Below are 20,130 nucleotides of genomic sequence, written 5' to 3'. Positions count from 1 at the left end.
AGAAACATGAAAGCTTGCTCTGGCCCTGCCTACTTATAAACTAAACTCAATCACACCAGAAGTAAACTACCTGCCTGCCTATCGCTATATTTAAAAAAGGGCAAGAATCATTCTCACAAAAATTCACTCCACGGTTCTCATACAACCACCCGGGTGCAAAAATGCCTACACCTAGAGAGAACGTCCCGGGACGCCTCCGACACCCGAGTTCAATTCAACTTTCACACTCTAATAAAATCACATACCTTTTTGCTGAAATCGACTGACAAATAATAGTGAACATTATGCTAAAGTAATACATTTCATTTTCGTATTCTATTGAATTATCTAATGTAAAAATTTTTCAATTTATTCTTGTTAAGTATTTTGTAATGTTATAGTAAGTTAAGATTCTTAATAAACGATACAAATCCCACATCCTAACCACACACACACATGTGGAACTTCTATCGTGGTTCACTATTGGTTTACTACTTTTGTCAGTCGCCAAAATGTACACTTAAAACTAAACCTTGTCCACCGCCCTCCACCCACGCGAGTACATCTAAGTACCCGAATGAGCTTTGGGCATAAAAATGAACAAGGCCAAAGGTATTTTCACCTACCAGTTTTCTTCATGTGTGCTGAAATGCCTAAGCTAAAACGTATGATTAGCAAAAACTAAAGATGATATTCTCACTTTATTAAAAGTAAGAATATCGGCGAAATTTCACGGCTCCGATTTAGTATATGGGCTGGCCCAACAAGGGGGTTTTATTTTTAATAAAAGTGACTCGACTTTGCAAATATAAAGGTTGAAGAGCAAATACAGAAAAGCAAAATTGAGCAACTATGACACAAACATGGTGCACTGCTAATATCAGCTGGCACCGAAGGGTCTCACGCCCCCTAGACTTACGCCAGACGCTACATACCACCCACCCCGCCTGGACGTCGTAACGCCAGGACAGGATGCACCCCTTCGCTAAGAGCGCTACCCGCCCGTCCAACACGTTGCATCCAACGGTGTCAGATTGACGGACGCCCATAGTATAGACAAAAGGACTACAGTTTAGAATATGGTAACATATTTTCATATGTTCCGTATCCTAAAGCTGCGCCTGCAAAGGCCTAGTAATGCATGGGTTTATCTCCCATGAGACGGTGTTCACGGTCTTATGCCGCGGAATCCTTGTAACTAATTTGATTAAATAAATAAAATATTGGATTGAGTTTAAAAACCAAAAGGATTCCCACCAAATACTAGTCAGTGCATTGTCATATTTACTCTCGCGTTGGAAATTTTTCGCAACACTAATTAAAATAGAAAATCCTGATCTAAAAACATGACTAGTACATAAACATCTAACGGGCTAATATTTCACTATACTGATGAATGATGAGTGTGAATGATGAGTGTTTAGGGTCGAGAACCGTGAACGTGACAGAATGAATTTGAAGTACGAACAAAGAGCTTTCTACAATGCTTGAAGAGCAAATACTGAAAAACAAAATAGAGCAACTATGACGCAAAAACGGTGCACTTCTAATATCAGCTGGCAACGGAGGTTTTCGGGCCCCCTGGACTTACGCCCGACGCTACATACCACCCACCCCGCCTAGGAAAGGATGCACCCCTTCGCTAAGAGCGCTACCCGCCCGTCCAACACGTTGCATCCAACGTGTCAGATTGACGGACGCCCATAGTATAGGCAAAAGGACTGCAGTTTATCAAATGGAACATATGGATGTGCGCCACATTCTAAACTGCGCCTTGAAAAGCCTAGTAATGCATGGTTTTATCTCCCATGAGATGGTGTTCACGGTCTTATGCCGCGGAATCCTTGTAACTACTTTGATTAACTAAATAAAACATTGAGTTTCAAAACCAAAAGGATTCCCACCGAATACTAGTAAGTGCATCGTCATTGTTACTCTCGCGCTGGAAATTTTTCGCAACACTAATTAAAATAGAAAATCCTGATCTAGCAACATGACTAAAGGGGAGCTTTAAATTATGCTTGAAGAGCAAATACTGAAAAGCAAAACTGAGAAAATATGACTCGAACATTCGTCCACTGTTAATATCAGCTGGCAACGGAGGTTCTTAGGCCCCCTGGACTTGCGCCCGACGCTACATACCACCCACCCCGCCTGTTTAAGGCTCTAGGCCCAGGCAGGGTGCACCCCTTCGCTAAGAGCGCTACCCACCCATCGAACACGTTGCATCCAACGTGTTCGAGTGGTGGACGCCCATAGTATAGGCAAAAGGACTTTAAGACAGCTTAGCGTATGGGATGCAACATACTTAAATGTTCCGTACTCTATGGCTGTGCCTGAAAAGGCCTAGTAATGCATGGTTTTATCTCCCATGAGGTGGTGTTCACGGTCTTATGCCGCGGAATCCTTGTAACTAATTTTATCAAATAAAAACCAAAAGGATTCCCACCGAATACTAGTCAGTGTATAGTCATATTTACTCTCGCGCCGGAAATTTTTCGCAACACTACTTAAACTTGAAAATTCTAACGGGGTAATATTTACCCTCGCGTTGAAAATTTTTCGCAACACTACTTAAACTTGAAAATTCTAACGGGGTAATATTTACTCTCGTGTTTAAAATTTTTCGCAACACTACTTAAACATGAAAATCCTAACGGGGTAATATTTATTCTCGCGTTGAAAATTTTTCGCAACACTACTTTAACTTGAAAATCCTAATGGGGTAATATTTCACTACACAAGAGTATGCGGGAGGATAAATGATTATGTGATAGAGTTCGTGAGGCTGAAGTGTGAATGATGAGTGTTTAGGGTCGAGAACCGTGAACGTGACAGAATGAATTTGAAGTACGAAAGAAGAGCTTTCTACAATGCTTGAAGAGCAAATACTGAAAAGCAAAATAGAGCAACTATGACACAAAAATGGTGCACTTCTAATATCAGCTGGCAACGGAGGTTTTCGGGCCCCCTGGACTTACGCCCGACGCTACATACCACCCACCCCGCCTAGAACAGGGTGCACCCCTTCGCTAAGAGCGCTACCCGCCCGTCCAACACGTTGCATCCAACGTGTCAGATTGACGGACGCCCATAGTATAGGCAAAAGGACTGCAGTTTATCAAATGGAACATATGGATGTGCGCCACATTCTAAACTGCGCCTTGAAAGGCCTAGTAATGCATGGGTATATCTCCCAGAGATGGTGTTCACGGTCTTATGCCGCGGTATCCTTGTAACTACTTTGATTAACTAAATAAAACATTGAGTTTCAAAACCAAAAGGATTCCCACCGAATACTAGTAAGTGCATTGTCATAGTTACTCTCGCGCTGGAATTTTTCGCAACACTAATTAAAATAGAAAATCCTGATCTAGCAACATGACTAAAGGGGAGCTTTAAATTATGCTTGAAGAGCAAATACTGAAAAGCAAAACTGAGAAAATATGACTCGAACATTCGTCCACTGTTAATATCAGCTGGCAACGGAGGTTCTTAGGCCCCCTGGACTTGCGCCCGACGCTACATACCACCCACCCCGCCTGTTTAAGGCTCTAGGCCCAGGCAGGGTGCACCCCTTCGCTAAGAGCGCTACCCACCCATCGAACACGTTGCATCCAACGTGTTCGAGTGGTGGACGCCCATAGTATAGGCAAAAGGACTTTAAGACAGCTTAGCGTATGGGATGCAACATACTTAAATGTTCCGTACTCTATGGCTGTGCCTGAAAAGGCCTAGTAATGCATGGTTTTATCTCCCATGAGGTGGTGTTCACGGTCTTATGCCGCGGAATCCTTGTAACTAATTTTATCAAATAAAAACCAAAAGGATTCCCACCGAATACTAGTCAGTGTATAGTCATATTTACTCTCGCGCCGGAAATTTTTCGCAACACTACTTAAACTTGAAAATTCTAACAGGGTAATATTTACCCTCGCGTTGAAAATTTTTCGCAACACTACTTAAACTTGAAAATTCTAACGGGGTAATATTTACTCTCTTGTTTAAAATTTTTCGCAACACTACTTTAACTTGAAAATCCTAATGGGGTAATATTTCACTACACAAGAGTATGCAGGTGGATAAATGATTATGTGATAGAGTTCGTGAGGCTGAAGTGTGAATGATGAGTGTTTAGGGTCGAGAATTGTGAACGTGACAGAATGAATTTCAAATACGAAAGGGGAATTTTATACAATGCTTGAAGAGCAAATACCGACCCCCCCTGGGGGCCAGCCCATATACTAAACTGATGCCAATTTCACAAGTAAAATCGGAAAAACGTTTCAATTTCAAGAGCGATTTCGTTATCAAAGTAAGTAGTTATAATAATTAATAGTATTCATGCTTATTACTTTGATATTGAAATCCGCTCATCGCGAAATAAATTCTTGTACATATAAAAAAGAAAGTGTATTGTGAAGTCGGAGGGTCATCCGACTTCTCTACATTTTTAAACTCGAAATCTATATATGTAAATATGTACAAGAAACCCCTATCCTGAGCTAAGGCATAAAATACACAAAAAAGCAATTTGCACGATTATCATTGTATAAAATGATACAGTGATATTCGTGGGTCACTATGCTCGCTCAAAAAATAAAAATTACAACCAATTCCCGTGTCGCTACGGACCATTCGTCCTACGACATGATGGGAACCGGAGGAACTTTAAAGCATGCGACTCACCAATCGTTGACTTGCACCACTGCACTCGCCACGCATCTTATTAGCTCGTCTGTTGGCGCGTCAAAGAAACGGTATCCCCACTGGCCAAAGCACTCATCTGAAAGCATAAAAATCACGATTCTTGAACGATATATGTTTTCTCTCAATTTGTTGTAGTTAATATGCTAATACATAGGATAATTTAAAAATATGCATGCAAAACTATATGGGAATAACTACACCATAAAACACATGCAAATACATCCCAAAACACTCGAAGATCAAAACCATAGAACACTATAAAATATTTGCAAAATTATAGTGAAACACATAAGGTACCAATCCATAAAACCTACTAATAAATCCGTATAAATATACCAAAACACAAAGGCTACTACTCCATAAAACCCGCTAATAAATCCGTATAAATATGCCCAAACACATAGGGTACCACTCCATAAAATCCACTAATAAATCCGTAAATATATGCCAAAGCACGAAGGAAACCACACCATAAAACACAATAAAGCACATGCAGGTACATGGGGTACCACACCACACAGCACATTAATGCACTTGTATAAAAATGTCAGAACACATGGGTGACCACACCATAAGTCGCACTAATATATCCGTATAAATATTCCAAAACACATGGGAAACACTATAGGAAACACCATAGGCACACATAAAAACACTTGTGGTAACACACTGATAAATCCATGCACGAATATCCATAGTGTCAACCCGTACCGGTATATGTTTGGCAGCTCCATCCGTATCCTTCGGCGGTCGCGATAAGACTGATTAGATTTGACCTCTCGCGAGGTCGCGCTTGTACCGGCGCGCGGCGCGCGCAATCAAACGACGTTCCGCTTCACCGGTTCCGCAGATTTAACTATTTCTATCTGATATTTGTTAATATTTGTTTAATTATTATTTTATATTTTACAATTGTTTATTAATCAAATTATTGTTATATCTATTTAAATTGTTTATTTCTTTGCATTTCCGCGTGGGTATATTGCAAAATTTTGTTTAATTATTCTATTAAAAATTATTTTATTATTTTTAATTTTACAATTGTTTATTAATCAAACGAACGAACTGCGCCCTACAGAATGAACGAGAAACAAAATTTCTGGTCTGTTTTACCTTGTTGACGTCTTTCGCGAGTGAACAATCAAAGAAATCGTAGTTTTCAAATTACTTCTACCTGGAGACTTGTACATCATCCCTTGGGTGCTCGTTTTATTCTATCCGACCCAAAGAATATCAGTCTGATCCCTATTTGGACATACGATTCACAGAAATGTTTATATTACGAATAAATCAATGTATGTGATTCCGATCCGCCATTTTCTTGACCGTTGACAAACAGCAATTTCAATATTTTATAAGTTTTTGACGATTTGGATAATATAAGGACCAGACTAATATTCTTTAGAACCTCCTGAACACGTCCCTCAAATTTTTTTACATTCTGTTTAGAAATGAGGAGAAACTAGATTTATATCATTTATGTCACAAATCAAAGAATACCATTTCATATGACATGAAATTATTTGTATGGTAGATGGTGTTAGAAATGAGTCCGGCTATGTAGGAACCTTACATTATTGGTAACTTTACTTTTTACTGCCATCTTTTGAAAGTCAATTATACTACAACTGTATTAACATTACCGATTCAGTCTTAATTCTTTTGCCATGCACGTGTAAAATGAATCTAACCTGCTGTAATCATTATTTGATATAAAAGTCATAAAAAAGATATTACCGGTGAGAATCAATACATAAATTTGAGTACCCTAACAGTAGCCCAGAGAACACAAAATGGGTAAATTAGGACCACGCTTAGATAGTAGAAAAAATGCTAAACGCTGGCCAAAGGGTCAGAGTTCCAGTTCTAATCCAGTAACGAAAAAACATCGAGAACAAGCAGCATGGATGTATTTAAAGGATACATCAGGTATCATTTTCTCAATTTCATACGTGATAATTTCTTATAAATATTCCAGCATTTTAACATTTCCTTTTGATTGTAGGGAAGCCAGGTATAACAAAGGAGGCTTTACAAAAACACGATGCTATCCAAGGTATTCAACCTCAGTTAGAAAAACTTGATCTTGATGATAATCAATCAGAAACTTATACAGAGAATACTATCAATACATTTGACACATTTGCTACTAATTATAGCAACTGTTCAAATATATCATTTAATATGTAAGTATCTGAAGTAAATTTTAAAGAAGAATGGAAGGATATTAATTAAATAACAATTTCTTTTAGGTTTCTAAATCATTTTCAATCAAATTCATTACTACACAAAGAAATGTTAGCTGTATTGTCAGCAGTTACGGAAATTATAAAACAAAATGGTGGAACTGAGTCTTCCACAGAATATTTTGCTGCATTGGTATATTTCAAATGTTTTAACTTTATTCCATCAAAAAAAATAGCAGATTATTAATGACTTTAAATACTGATGTTTGTTTATAGATGAGCACATTAGAGGCAATTGAATCTGATACATCAATTGCAGCTACACTTTCATTGTTGGGAATGGTTTTAAAAACTGTACCTAAGAATGTTTTGAATGTGCAGTTTGGAGCTGCAAGTAAAATTTTTCTCAATATTCTTACTGAACATGCTGCATCAGAAGATTTCTTAATACTTCGGCATGTAGGTTCATAACTTAAGTAGCTTAGTTTTCAATGAATAGAATATACAACTTATAGGTTTAATTTATTTCAGTGTATTCATTGTTTGTCTTTGTTACTTCGAGCTCAAGAATTAGCAACATGGTCCAATTCATCTACAATACAAGTACTGGATGCTCTTTTATCATTTATTACACACAGTAAACCAAAAGTACGAAAACAAGCACAACATGATATATGTGTCATATTAAAAGGTACATTATGAAAAAAGTATATAAGAATTTAGTAATGTTTCTATTATGGGATGTCTTTAATGATTTGTAGGAAGTGATGTTATGAAAAGTAGTAATCCACCACAGTATCATCCAGCTGCTCCTCAAATTGGAAAACGTTGTATTGGACAATTAGAACTTGTTTCTGAATCTGGTGGAATTACAAATATTCTTCATATTCTTACATTATTGAAAGATATACTTCACCAGTTCCCAAGAGCTCATGTGAAGGTAAATGTTACAAACATGGTTACATCTGTTATTTACAGTATAAAATAGAATCATTGTTCTGTTCATTTAGACTATTTGTGAATCATTGTTAAATCTCATGACATTGAAAAATGTTTTGGTAACGTCATGTTGCTTACAAACTTTCCATGGTTTATTTGTCTCTCGACCTTTGGAAACTATTTTACCAGTGCAAAGAAATGGACAGATCATTACTGCTCTTTATGATTTTCAACCTCCGACAACTGATACGCAGCCGACGCTTGCATGGTTAGCAGTCATGCAAGAAGCACATTTAAATCTAGCACAGTAAGTGCATATTGTATATTTAATTTTTATATTTTCGTACACGAGTGGTAATCATTGATAGTTTTAATTTATTTATAGAAACTCGGTGAACTTGTGCGCTGCTATTTTACCAAAATTGTTCGAGAAGTGTATGGAATTATGGCTCTCGGACCGATCAGAAATCATCTCTGGTACATCGCATACAATGAAAATATTATTGCAGGACTGTGTTGGTAAAATGTGTGAAAATGATGAACAAATGATAAAGTAAATATAAATTTAAATATTATTTTTCAATGTATTACCTGTATTTTATAATCTTCTTTTTAACTTTAGGTATAGCAATACAATTAATCAAATAGCTTTCATGATGCACACAGCATTAAGTTATCAATATTTGGAAGCATGGTATCATATTCTTCATTTAATAGCTTTACTTTTTCAGGTAACATTTAATTTCAATCATTTATTTCTCTGTTGAATTCTTTCAAGTAGTCAAATTGTTTCTTTTATTGCAGATAGCCGGAAAATCTGGAAGTTTAAAATTTATAGATTTATTAAAATCGTTAGCAAATTTACGTGATTCTTACAATTTCTCTTCAAAAAATGATGCAGAATACGCTATTGGCGCTGCAATAAAAGCTATGGGTGCACAAACGGTATTAAATACAATTCCAATGAATGTAAGTTATTTTGCATAATTAGAAACAGCTAAAAATTATAATTCTACATTGACAATAACAATACGATAATTTTTATTTTGCAGGAAAAGAATGATGCAATTAATCTAAAACGAACTTGGTTATTACCATTATTAAAGGACTGTATAACAACAGGATCACTTAATTTCTTTATAGAAACATTATTACCTTTAAGTGATGTATGCCAGTAAGTATTTTTAGCTATATTAATTACAGACAAATATTTTAGTTTTGAATTATTAATTTCAGGAAAAAAGCGGCTGAACCTATAGGTGGAAAGACTTATGAACTTATTATTTCACAAATATGGGCTGTTTTACCAAGTATATGCCACAATGCTGTTGATGTAAAAGATAATTTTAAGGTATGTATAATAGATATATACAAAGTATGTACTTTAATATTTACAAAATAAATCTATTTTAGTATATTGCTAAGCTATTCGGTAAGACGTTTAGTGAACAAAAAGGTTTAAGGTTATCGATAATGTCTGCTTTACGAAAATTAATAACGAAAGCAGTTGGAGATAATAAACAAGAAGATATAGCTGAATTGTCTAAATATGCAAAGAACTATTTACCACTGTTTTTGAATTTATATACTAATAGACCAAACGGAACTGACGAAGAAGGACAACGTCTTGCTGCATTCGATACAATAAAGGTGTATCTTACCATTACAAACAATGAACTGATACATGAATTATTTGATCGTGCATTATCTAGGTTAGATGAACCTAATGCCGATAACTTTTTCAAAGAAAGTGTACACGATATAATAAGATTATTAGTTGAATATACAGACACTGACAGATTAAAAACGCTATATGATATTTGTACACAAAATATTAAAGAGAGTAATAACACAAAAGAGCAAAAGAAAGCATACAGATTTTTGGAAGAAATATGTGATAGTGAAAAGGAGACATGTAAAACGTTTGTACTACAGCATAGACGTGAAATACAGAATCTATTAATATCTTCTGTAACTCAAGTTGGAAAACCAAGTAGAGGAGCTCGATTAAGGTGTTTAACACATTTAGTTAAAATTCATCCACAACTCGAGGGGAGTAAATTCTTGGAAGCTGTTGTTCCTGAAGCAGTAGTGTATTTAAAAGATATAAATACAAAGTGTCGCACATCTGCTTACCAGCTGTTGAATACTATCACTGAAAAATTCTTAAAAAATCAGAACCATCTTAGAAATTATATCAATATGTTAATAGTTGGTTTAGGGGGTGTATTTAAATATTGTGCTGCATCCATGTTAGCACTTGCATCTGTTACTTATCATTTCAATGGTAAGTATTGTTTTCAACATCGAAATAATTGAAATTGAATATGTGATAAATATTTTAACGAATATTTAAATAGGTTCACTTGGTATGGATACAATTAAAGAAATTTTGGAACATGCATGCAGACTTATAGCAAGTCCTACGAGAGAAGTAGCGGAAGCCGCATTATCCTACATTAAAGTTTATATTACTGTGATGCCATCTCCTGTTGTTGCTTCATCTTTACCTAGATTAGTAAGTAGAACAGTTATTCAATAACTGTGTCGTTAATAAATCTTTTATTGAATCAATAAATCAAATTACAGATGGAGGCTTTATGTGGAATGAACGATGACTGTCATAGACATTTTAGACAAACAGTTCGCATAATCTTAGTCAAATTGTTAAGAAAATATGGAATAGAAACACTCTCTAGTATGATATCTAATACAATGTTACAAAAGAGACTGAAAAATATAAACAAAATAGAAGAAGCGAAGAAGAAGAACAAACAAGCGAAAAAATTGCAGGAAGACGAAAAGGAAGATGACGAATTCAACGCTAAGAGAAGGCCCAAGAGGTAACTTTAAATTTGTTTATAAATAAGATTGTTAATAAAATCATAAAATAATTGTTATTTTTATTAAAATTTAGTATCGAGGAAATATTAGCAGATAGCGAGGACGAATTCGAAGGTACAGAAAATGAAGAACCAAGGAAAAATAAGAAAAGGACATCACGAAAAGAAGCTTGGATTCAAGAAAATGAGGAAATTGTTGATCTCATTGATCCAGCAGCTGCTCGTAATATATCAAGTAAGTATATAGTTTCCAAATTTAATTATCCAAATATAAGAATAATTAATTTTATAAAATAATTTTTTAGCGACACAACCTAGAGCCTTAAATCCAAATACATCCGTTACAAGATCAAAGGATCGTGGATTCAAGACGGCACCAGATGGTCGTCTTATCATTACAATAGATAATGAAAAAGACGATGAAGCACAAGTTAGAAAGAAAAGGAAAGCTTCATTCTTGCATAGTGATTCGGAAGAAGATTATGGTAAAAAAATATAATATATACGTATGTATAAGAAAATATGATTAATTGAAATAATTTTAACGAATACATGTTTGCAGTGGATGTGGATGATGATATTCAATGTATAACTACGTTACATCCAGACGATAGGAAACATAAATCCAGTGAGAATTCTGATAATATTAGTTTAAAAAGTTCAGCCACATCAAAATATAAAGGTAATATATCTCAGTCTGACCTGTTTCCTTTTATTCTATTCACTTAATCTTGTTATTTACAGCTGGAGGATCAGGAATTCATCGACCATTGAAAAGAGGAAAGTTTGAACAATCACCAGGAATAGAATATAGAGCTCCAAAAGCTGGAGGAGATGTTAAGAAGAAGGGTAAACCAGATCCATATGCATATGTACCTTTATCAAGATCAGTTCTAAATAAAAGGTAATAGTGTCTACAATTTTTGTTCGAATTATGTTTAGTATAATAACCTGTTGATATATTGTTTTCAGGAAGAAGAAAAAGAATGCAAATAAATTTAATAACATTATTAAAGGTGAAAAAAAAGGTGCACAAACGAAAGCGAAAAATAAAAAACAAAATTAGGAACTGTCTGTTAGATATTAATATTTAGGAATTATGAAATAATTATCATGCAATTTATGATTGTTGTCACCTCTTTTCATTACAAATAAATACATGTAAATATATAAAATAATCAATTTGAGTGTGAACACATGTTTAACAATTAATACACTAATATATTATTAGAGCTCTATATTTAAGTAAATAGGATTTGTTATAAAGTACAGAATATCTGTATTATTATTATTTTGTATAATCATTTTACTGAAAGATAAGGTTTATAAAAAAGCATATTTTTTACCCTAGTGGTTTAATTTATTACATATTTTAACAAAGAAAATATTGAAATCCTTGTAATTGATACAAAATAATTTAAGAATAATAATAATAATAAAATAGTCTTCTGTCTTCTGACTAAGTAATTAGAAACTTACTTTTGTTTTACATTAACTTTTCTTAGGCAACATGCTTTCCAATTCTCCAGATTCACTCATTTCCTTTACAATATCCAAACCTCCAATGAGTTCTCCATTTACATATAATTGAGGATATGTTGGCCAATTACTAAATTTTTTAAGTCCTTCTCTAACATCATTGTCTTGTAAAATATCAAATGACTGATAATCTGCTTTACAAGAATCTAAAATGGAGACTATTGTTCTAGAAAATCCACAACGTGGATTCGCAGGATTTCCTTTCATAAACAGCATACAGGGTGATTGATTTATTAATTTCTTAAGTCTATCTTCAAGATTTTCTTTTGGCTTACATACTTCAATTGGAACAGACTCTTTATTAACTAAATAATATTTAACTTTTGCTGCTATAGCAGAAGGATTGGCTCCATTAACTCTATCAATTACAGAATCATTTCTTGCTAACACAACCGTTGGTACTGCAGTGATGCCTGTTTTTAAAGAAACATCAGGTACTTTTTCAGCTTCGATCTTAGCAAATTTAACTCCTTTATATTCGTCCAATTTGCTCATTTCTTCGATCACATCGTTTATCTGTGTACACTGACTGGCCCATGGTGCATAAAAATGAACGACCGAAAGATCTTGCGACCTGCGTAGCAAACAAACACGTTGTTGAAGGACATCATACGAATGCAGTATCAAAGTCTTCTTATTTTATCATAACACCATATCAATAAAAATGTCTAACTTCTGAACTTAGACGATCTTGTTTAATAAAAAATCTTCATCTACTAGGTTATGTATTACCTACGTATCAAATCTGTTACATTTATGATTACTCACTTGATCTGATTCTCGTATTCTTGCTGAGAATTGAGATCGACGACAGTCATTCTATCACTCTTTTTTCTTATATTTATCAAACACTTGTTATTAACGAAAAAAACTTTACACAAATACCATTCGATAATGACTGCGCCTACGCGACTTCTAACATTGCCTTCATGGATTCGCGACTGTTGAACTACTGCTTCGGCGCAGAAACCAACGGTATTTTCTACACTATCCTAGAATATTTTAAACGACAGACTTTATCGAAATCTTTTTGCAGTTAAAATCAATACTTGTTCAAGATGAAAAGTTTGAATTAAACGACAAAAAACATGAAATGCAAAATTTATATCACAATGCAAACTCGTCTTTAAATCAACGGTGCTCAATAGAGATCGTCAAACCAAAGAAGAATAAGTAGTCAAAGAGCCAACTATTTCATCATTAACAGTTCCTTAGAATGAATAAAAATCAAACAGCTTCTTCATTGTAAGAACTTCCAGCATAAGAATACAAATTAATCAACAAAATTGAAGAATCTGCAGTCAGAATAATTTGAAGTACCAGTGTGCAGAAAGAGAACCATGAGCGTCGCTGATGCAGGAACGTATCTAATGAAACAGGTGCACCATAAGAAAGTGACCAATCGTGGTCGACGATGGACGGTTTGTCATGTAGGCATTCGAGTGGCGGCCGACGACAGACGTCAGAATACAGAGGGGCAAAGAGGAAAATACGAAGTGGCGAGGACTGAGGACTGTCAAGACACCTCGCCCACAAAAAGCAGATGCAGATGCGACCGGGCGGTGAACACGTGCGAGGATTTTTTTTTTAGTGACGGCCGCATGAACACACGGTGCAATGTTTAAAAAATTGTCGCGAAGCGACGCTCTCGAGGATATTTCCAATTGGAGCACCGACGATGTGTTGTACCTGCTCCGAAAGGTGAGTAAACTCCGGTAATGCCTCGTACTGTCAACAGCAAACACTGGTACAATGAACTCCGCATCGAAATCCTAAATAAAAAAGAAGATTACCAATTAAGTATGAATTAAATTATCAATTGAAGATGACCTATCGAATATCTATATATTTACATTAGATTAAGGGTTCGTTCACTTTACTGTTAGTCGATAAAAAATCATTACGCAAATATTTCGACAGGGGGCGAATTATTAAAATTTCTGTAACCGTGTATGTTGTTGATACGTTTGATGAATGATAAATAACAATTAATGTATATGAAATTATTTATACAGCTCTACAGACAAACGATCGATAGAAACGTGGTGTCTCGGTACCTGGTTGCCGATATAATAGACTAATAGAGTTTGCAAACTAATTATCAACCGATGACAAATCGGAAATGTCGAGCATTCCATGTGTCACATGTTTACAAACAGCGGTTCACATGGATATTTTTAACGATCGTCTTTCAAATGAATATACGAGGTTCACGTATCAGGCTACACTTTCTTTTCTGTAGCATACAATCGTGGGACTAGAATACAAACGCTGTTTTAGATTCATGTGAAAATGTTTGAAAGAAAAATGAAAGTACATGTACCGATTGAATATACCGACTGGTAGAGAAAACATCTGCGAAAAAAGATTTTATGAAAGCACAAAGTTGCATATTTTACAAAATTAAATACGGCAACGCAATGCATTCCATAAGATGGTGATAGAACTTTTAATTAAGAGAATTATTTTTTAAACAATTTAAAGTCGTTTAAGCGCTAAATCTGGAAGGACAGTTTTTGTAATCTAGTTTTGTAAGAGGACAGAAAGCATATATAGCTCTCACTTTGCTGTGTTTCATTACTGTTAGTAGCGTCAATATTTGCAGGAAACATACCCGCGCGTTATCACTCTTGCGCATCCTGTTTTATCGAACCGGTATCCTCTTCTTTTGCAGAACGGTCTGGAAGAATGTTGCAAAGCGATCGCAAAACGAAAGATCGATGGGGACGAGCTATTGGTGAGTAACTCATTTGGAACTCATTTGGAACTTAATAACTCAGAGTCACAGTCTCAATAAGAAGAATGTTGCCTAGTTGATAACTGGTAGAAGTTTGTAACATCACTTGTAAAAACACATATTTTGTAAAACAAACAATAATTGATTAAAGAAAAAGAAATTTTTGATCATTTGAACAAAGAAAATGCGAAGATAATGCAGCGTGTTCCATTCATAATTCGTGTAAAGCTGTTATTTCGGTCCAGCCGGCGCGTGCTCTCTTTTATGCTCCTCTTAATTAATTGTAATTATTCCAGCACTTGACGGAAGGGAAGCTGGCGCTGTGGAAGAGTGACCTCACGCGTCCATTGATATGGTAAGAAAAGGAAATATAAAGCGCGCTAGATTTCATACAGCAACGTTTTATGGCATTTATTCCCAACCAGTCAGAGTTACGAAGTCCATGTCACAATCTAACGGTTCCTCTCTACGCCAGTGAAGCATCTTGAGACACTCCTTCGAAGCATGATCACCGCATCTGGAACAATTATACGAAACGTTAGATGAATGATTTATTAGTAACATTAGATTTAAATATCTAACTGGAATATGTACCAGTTTTCAATATGTAAATTTTCATTGAAGGAAATGCACTATAATTCATGCGTTTCCCCCGTAAATTAAACGTCATCGTGCTTCAGGCCGCCGAGAAATTTGGCGAGCGGCGGTCTCTATAGAAAGCGACGCGAGACGCAGTATGCATACCGAGAAGGTTCAATGGCTCGAGCAAAATCGAAATATATTGTAGCTAGCGATTCCGAAGGCCAAGCCAAACTTGACTCGGTTATTTGATGCTCGCGAGTTAGTGCCATAGGCACGTAATACTGCCGCGTGGGACGCGCTCGATCATTCAATATCGCGTTAACGCTATGAATTCTTTCAATAAGAAAAATAAAATTCTATAGGCGAGAAATAAAATCCATCGTTTCTTTTAGGAGTCTGTGGACGTTCGTGGAAGAAGTGAAAAAAACACCAGAGAAATACGTAGAGGAGAAGATACTCGAATCGCAGGTGACGGAGGATCACCTGAGCGACACCGGTTCCTGGGGAACCGACTTCGAGGACGAAACGAACGAGGAAAGTGCCTTACAAGAATTTCAGAAAGCCATTCAATCGAACGTAGGACTTAGAAGTAATCAGAAGCTGTCGCAAAACAATGCAAACCCTGAGCAACAAGATACGCGAACAGAAGAGATATCGAGACAAGAGGAAGAAGGAACTTATGCAAATTGCGGTTCGATGCCACGCGATGAAAACACGTACGCGAATTGCGACGAGACGAAAACTGTTTCATCGAAGAGTACGTCGAGATTACACTCGTTGCAAACAGAAAAATCATTGGCAGAGCAGCTGAAAGAACAGCTGAAGCTACGAAATACAAAGAAGCCGATGGCAGGACCGAAACCCAAGTCTTTGCAATCGAGGAAAGTGGAGGTTTCACCTTTAGGACGTACCCAACCGCAGAAATCATTTTTATACAATGTCTCAATGGCAAAGCCGAATACTCCTAGTCAAACGCAAAGTTAGTATAGATAAATTGATATATAATATATAATATTCAAACTAAATTGTAAATTTCAGAGAGAATGGCTGTACCACCGCCACCCGAGCCGAAGAAGAACAGCGATCAACCAATGATCATAGAAAAATCAAGCAAGGAGCAAACGAAGCCTCCAGCTATGCTTAGGAATCTCGATCTGGTCGCAAATTTGCCAACGCGAACGGAAGAAAGCGAGGACGAATACGAGGCATTCGACGAACAAATTATCGAACAGAATCAAAAGAAGAACATATTCAGAGCAGATAGCAAGCAATCGCTGACCAGTGGGAACCGAAGTTCCATAGAAAGTGTTTATCAACCGGCCAGCGTTACCAGCTACGAGGAAGAAGAGGAGCAGTATGAAATTTACGAGTCAATTACAGAAACAGTAAGTGTATAAATATCATTTGTCTGATCATCATTGTTAATCACGATTAAAATCTTGATATTTTTAGCCAGACGATAGTAGTTACAATTTAAGTCCTATTCAGAGGACGACGGAGATAAAAACACCCCCACCTCTACCAGCGAAACCTCCTCAATCATCAGCTAACCCTTCTCCAACTTTAACTCGGACGAACTTAGAGAAATCAAAGGGTTAGTATATTTCTTACTGTTATTTATTTAATTTAAAATGCGAAGATAACGGATGGCCACAAAATGAGAGCAGTAATCATTTAAGGAAACGGTTCCCAGGATACGATAAAGACTGTTTCCGCTACGCTAGTACGAAAATACGTACAAGGAAAAAAAAAAGAAATTAGTAAGAGTCGCAACGTGTTACAGAGTACAGCAAAAAGTATGGGCAACATAGAATTTTTTGAAGAATAAAAAAAGTTTCTCTCGGTGGTTGCAGCTTCTCATAAACATCTGCGTGGCAAATGGTATGGCCACGATGTTCGTACAACCTGATGCTCGTTGCAATTGCAGTCAGTCATGAACGAACGATCGTTCTCTTTGTTTCAACTCGTTCCTCGGCTATATTTATTGATGTTTCAAACAAAATTCTTTGTCGATGATATCGTGGCCCATTTTCCCACATTCCATTCGTCAATTCTTTCTCCATTCGTTAACGGCAACAAACACCGTGCCAGAAAAAATAATTTCACGTCAAAACATTTTGCAACATGCGCAACTATAGAAACGAGAGAGACGTTTTAAGGTCGACGATTAAATATAAAAAAAGAAAAATTCATCGAGAACCGATGAAATACGAGGAAACGAAATAAGCGTGGTATTATCGTGGAAAAACCGAAGAGGAAACAGTGTAATGGAATGTGTTCCTGCTTTTATCTAAGACTGAGCAAACAGCTCCTAGGAGGTTTAGGCGTTAGATTGGCCGATGAGGTGTCCGATATGATAGTGAGGATCAAGAGAGGCCTTTCCCGATGTTGTTACACCCAGCCACCTGAGCCGCCAGGTACGAAAATCACTTACGAAGCGGATTCTTTGCGATTCAATGTACTTTCGAGAGGCACGCATTTCAACACCGGAATTTAGCATCGTCAACTTAACGCGTTGACGACCAGTGGATGGATCGGCGATTTCAACTCCCCATATTATTCGAAGTGGGATAATGGTATAATGTGACATGAAAATCCAAAGTAAATTATGAATCTATATTTCAACCGCAATCTCTTTGAGGCTTAAGCATTTAAACATTTGAACAGTTTTGTGTTCACACATGTTGTCCTCAGATACGGTCGTCAATGTGTTAAATTGGAAACGTAAACGAGACTAAAACAATCCCGAAATACGTACGCTCGTGACGAGGTATATTTTTAAGCCTTGGGGAATTTAGGTACCCCATGCTGAGGGACCAACGGATGGTCGAGTTTTATAAGTGGCTCTCGGCTGCATCTCAAGTTAAATGCCAGTCGGTGCAGTGATTTCGCGACGGTCGGATTGAACCGGAGCAGTCGTCAAGTAGAGAATCTAATTTAATTTAGTATATTATATTTAACAAACGCTAGATGTATCATCTATGAATATTGTACAGTGAAGATGAACATCAACAGCGTACATTATCTCTCATATGTATTTGTAGCGTGAACAATACACCTATGTAATCCTTGACGTTTGCACGTCATTAGTATTAGCATAAATTAACGCGTTAAACCAGTTGCCAAGATTTCCTTTCAGTGCTAGTTTCGAATTTGCTCTCGTAACTGGCATCGCCTAAGAATCTCTACTCTGCGATAATACAGTTTGTTTAACATTGTAAACATGAACAACACCAGATCCGACGATGATATATTAGTGCACGTGCTCTTGATAAACGCGTGAACGATTTGAATTTTGTCCCAGCGTGAAGACCGTGCGAAAATGGCTACGATAATCGGCGATCCGAAAAGACATATATCCTTAAACACTGCTATACGTCGGCAAGCGAGCCTCTCGGAGTGTTTGACTCAGGCAACTCTTACCCAAGCGCGTCTCAACTTGGCAAGTTAGTAAGATGTGACATGAAACTGTATCGAATCCTGTTCTAAATATACCTTCGAATGGGATCAAGCTTATCGCAGTCGTAGACGGATCGTTGTAGCTCGTTTAACGTCTGTTGAAATTGTTACAGAACGGTCGCCAGAGAAGAAATCAGCGACGCTACCTCATTCTAACAGCAACACCTCGTTGTCGTCGGAAAGAGCCACCAGACCACTTCCGCCTCCACCTGAAAGACAGTCCTACATTGATAAACCGTGGTTTCATAACGTGAGCAGAGAACAGGCGACGTCTCTTATCAAAGAACGTAAGTTTTTGAATCATTAATGATATGTATGATCGCCTTATCATTGGCTCGTTACCTCTTGACTAAATATAACTGATTTGTCCTATTTAGAAAGTATCTATGGTAACCCACAAGATGGATATTTCCTACTGAGACCGTCCACGACTAACGTGAATAATCCACTGGCTTTGGTGCTTTGGTATAAGGATAAGGTTTATAATGTTCCAGTAAGGAAGAGGCCAGATAATAGGTAATAGAAATGAACATTTCTTGATGTGCTGAGTATATGCTTTCGCCGTATGTGTTCTTATTGGGTACGGTACATGTTCTGCAACATAAGAGACATTTAATCATTCTGCAAAATTTAGCCCAGAGATAAGAGATAAATAAATTACATGTACTCTAATATTCTCGCTGCAGATCCGCGTTGGCTGTGATAGATACGTCATTTTAATATTAATCGAACTTGACCTGCAAGCAGATTAAACAATGCTTAATTCATGATTAGGTACGCATTGGGCTCGGCGAAAGCGAACGAACAATCGTTCTCCAGCGTCGAAGAGATCGTGATGTTTTACTCGAGAGAAGAATTGGTGCTCCACAGCGGGGGTGTGCAAATGGGCAGCACGAAATTAACTGATACCCCGGGTAAATAAAAATTTCTTGAAGCTCCATCAACCAGCTTGCTGAATGGAAACACTGCCCGATCAAACCCTGTCGATAGAGATTTCAACAGGTGTGCCTTTACGAATGCGGGAAGGTAGAATAATAGTGGGTAAACGCGAACTTAATCTTGTACATTTCAAATGCATTTATCAGAAGACGGATTTTCTCAAATACCTGTATATTTTTAATATAAACATTTATATATATATATATTTTAATATTAA

General features: G+C 36.5%; 3 protein-coding genes across 7 annotated transcripts; 2 read left to right on the top strand and 1 right to left on the bottom strand.

Moving 5' to 3' along the window:
- The first annotated feature begins 5,783 nt into the window (after positions 1-5,783).
- On the top strand, positions 5,784-12,634 carry LOC117603932 (RRP12-like protein). Of its 2 annotated transcripts, none has more exons than XM_076690958.1 (21): positions 5,784-5,889; positions 6,224-6,618; positions 6,695-6,875; positions 6,942-7,068; positions 7,152-7,334; positions 7,407-7,566; positions 7,637-7,815; positions 7,886-8,121; positions 8,200-8,367; positions 8,437-8,545; positions 8,619-8,783; positions 8,867-8,988; positions 9,051-9,165; positions 9,228-10,101; positions 10,175-10,332; positions 10,404-10,657; positions 10,732-10,892; positions 10,963-11,142; positions 11,220-11,339; positions 11,402-11,561; positions 11,630-12,634. In XM_076690958.1, the coding sequence occupies exons 2-21, from the start codon at positions 6,483-6,485 to the stop codon at positions 11,721-11,723; spliced, it is 3,882 nt and encodes a 1,293-aa protein (XP_076547073.1). In that variant the 5' UTR covers positions 5,784-5,889; positions 6,224-6,482; the 3' UTR covers positions 11,724-12,634. The 2 variants fall into 2 exon arrangements, with proteins under 2 accessions (XP_076547073.1, XP_076547072.1); XM_076690957.1 differs by having other exon boundaries at positions 5,792-5,889; positions 6,139-6,618.
- On the bottom strand, positions 12,010-14,951 carry Grx3 (Glutaredoxin 3). Of its 3 annotated transcripts, none has more exons than XM_034323562.2 (3): positions 14,811-14,951; positions 13,886-13,968; positions 12,010-12,770 (listed from the first exon to the last, which is right to left on the bottom strand). In XM_034323562.2, the coding sequence occupies exons 1-3, from the start codon at positions 14,832-14,834 to the stop codon at positions 12,149-12,151; spliced, it is 729 nt and encodes a 242-aa protein (XP_034179453.1). In that variant the 5' UTR covers positions 14,835-14,951; the 3' UTR covers positions 12,010-12,148. The 3 variants fall into 3 exon arrangements, with proteins under 3 accessions (XP_034179453.1, XP_034179454.1, XP_034179451.1); XM_034323560.2 differs by lacking the exon at positions 14,811-14,951 and adding an exon at positions 14,254-14,349 and having other exon boundaries at positions 12,149-12,770; XM_034323563.2 differs by lacking the exons at positions 13,886-13,968; positions 14,811-14,951 and adding an exon at positions 12,965-13,154.
- On the top strand, positions 13,460-20,064 carry LOC117603934 (uncharacterized). Of its 2 annotated transcripts, XM_034323543.2 has the most exons (9): positions 13,460-13,897; positions 14,871-14,933; positions 15,230-15,288; positions 15,908-16,494; positions 16,554-16,900; positions 16,968-17,109; positions 19,088-19,261; positions 19,352-19,490; positions 19,749-20,064. In XM_034323543.2, exons 1-9 carry the CDS (start codon positions 13,814-13,816, stop codon positions 19,894-19,896), a joined length of 1,743 nt encoding a protein of 580 aa, XP_034179434.2. In that variant the 5' UTR covers positions 13,460-13,813; the 3' UTR covers positions 19,897-20,064. The 2 variants fall into 2 exon arrangements, with proteins under 2 accessions (XP_034179434.2, XP_034179435.2); XM_034323544.2 differs by lacking the exons at positions 19,088-19,261; positions 19,352-19,490; positions 19,749-20,064 and adding an exon at positions 17,155-17,790.
- Positions 20,065-20,130: the final 66 nt, after the last annotated feature.

Source organism: Osmia lignaria, chromosome 11 (genome assembly GCF_051020975.1).
Source record: "Osmia lignaria lignaria isolate PbOS001 chromosome 11, iyOsmLign1, whole genome shotgun sequence".
In the NCBI taxonomy this organism is placed as follows: domain Eukaryota; kingdom Metazoa; phylum Arthropoda; class Insecta; order Hymenoptera; family Megachilidae; genus Osmia; species Osmia lignaria.
This window is presented reverse-complemented; position numbering and strand designations above follow the sequence as displayed.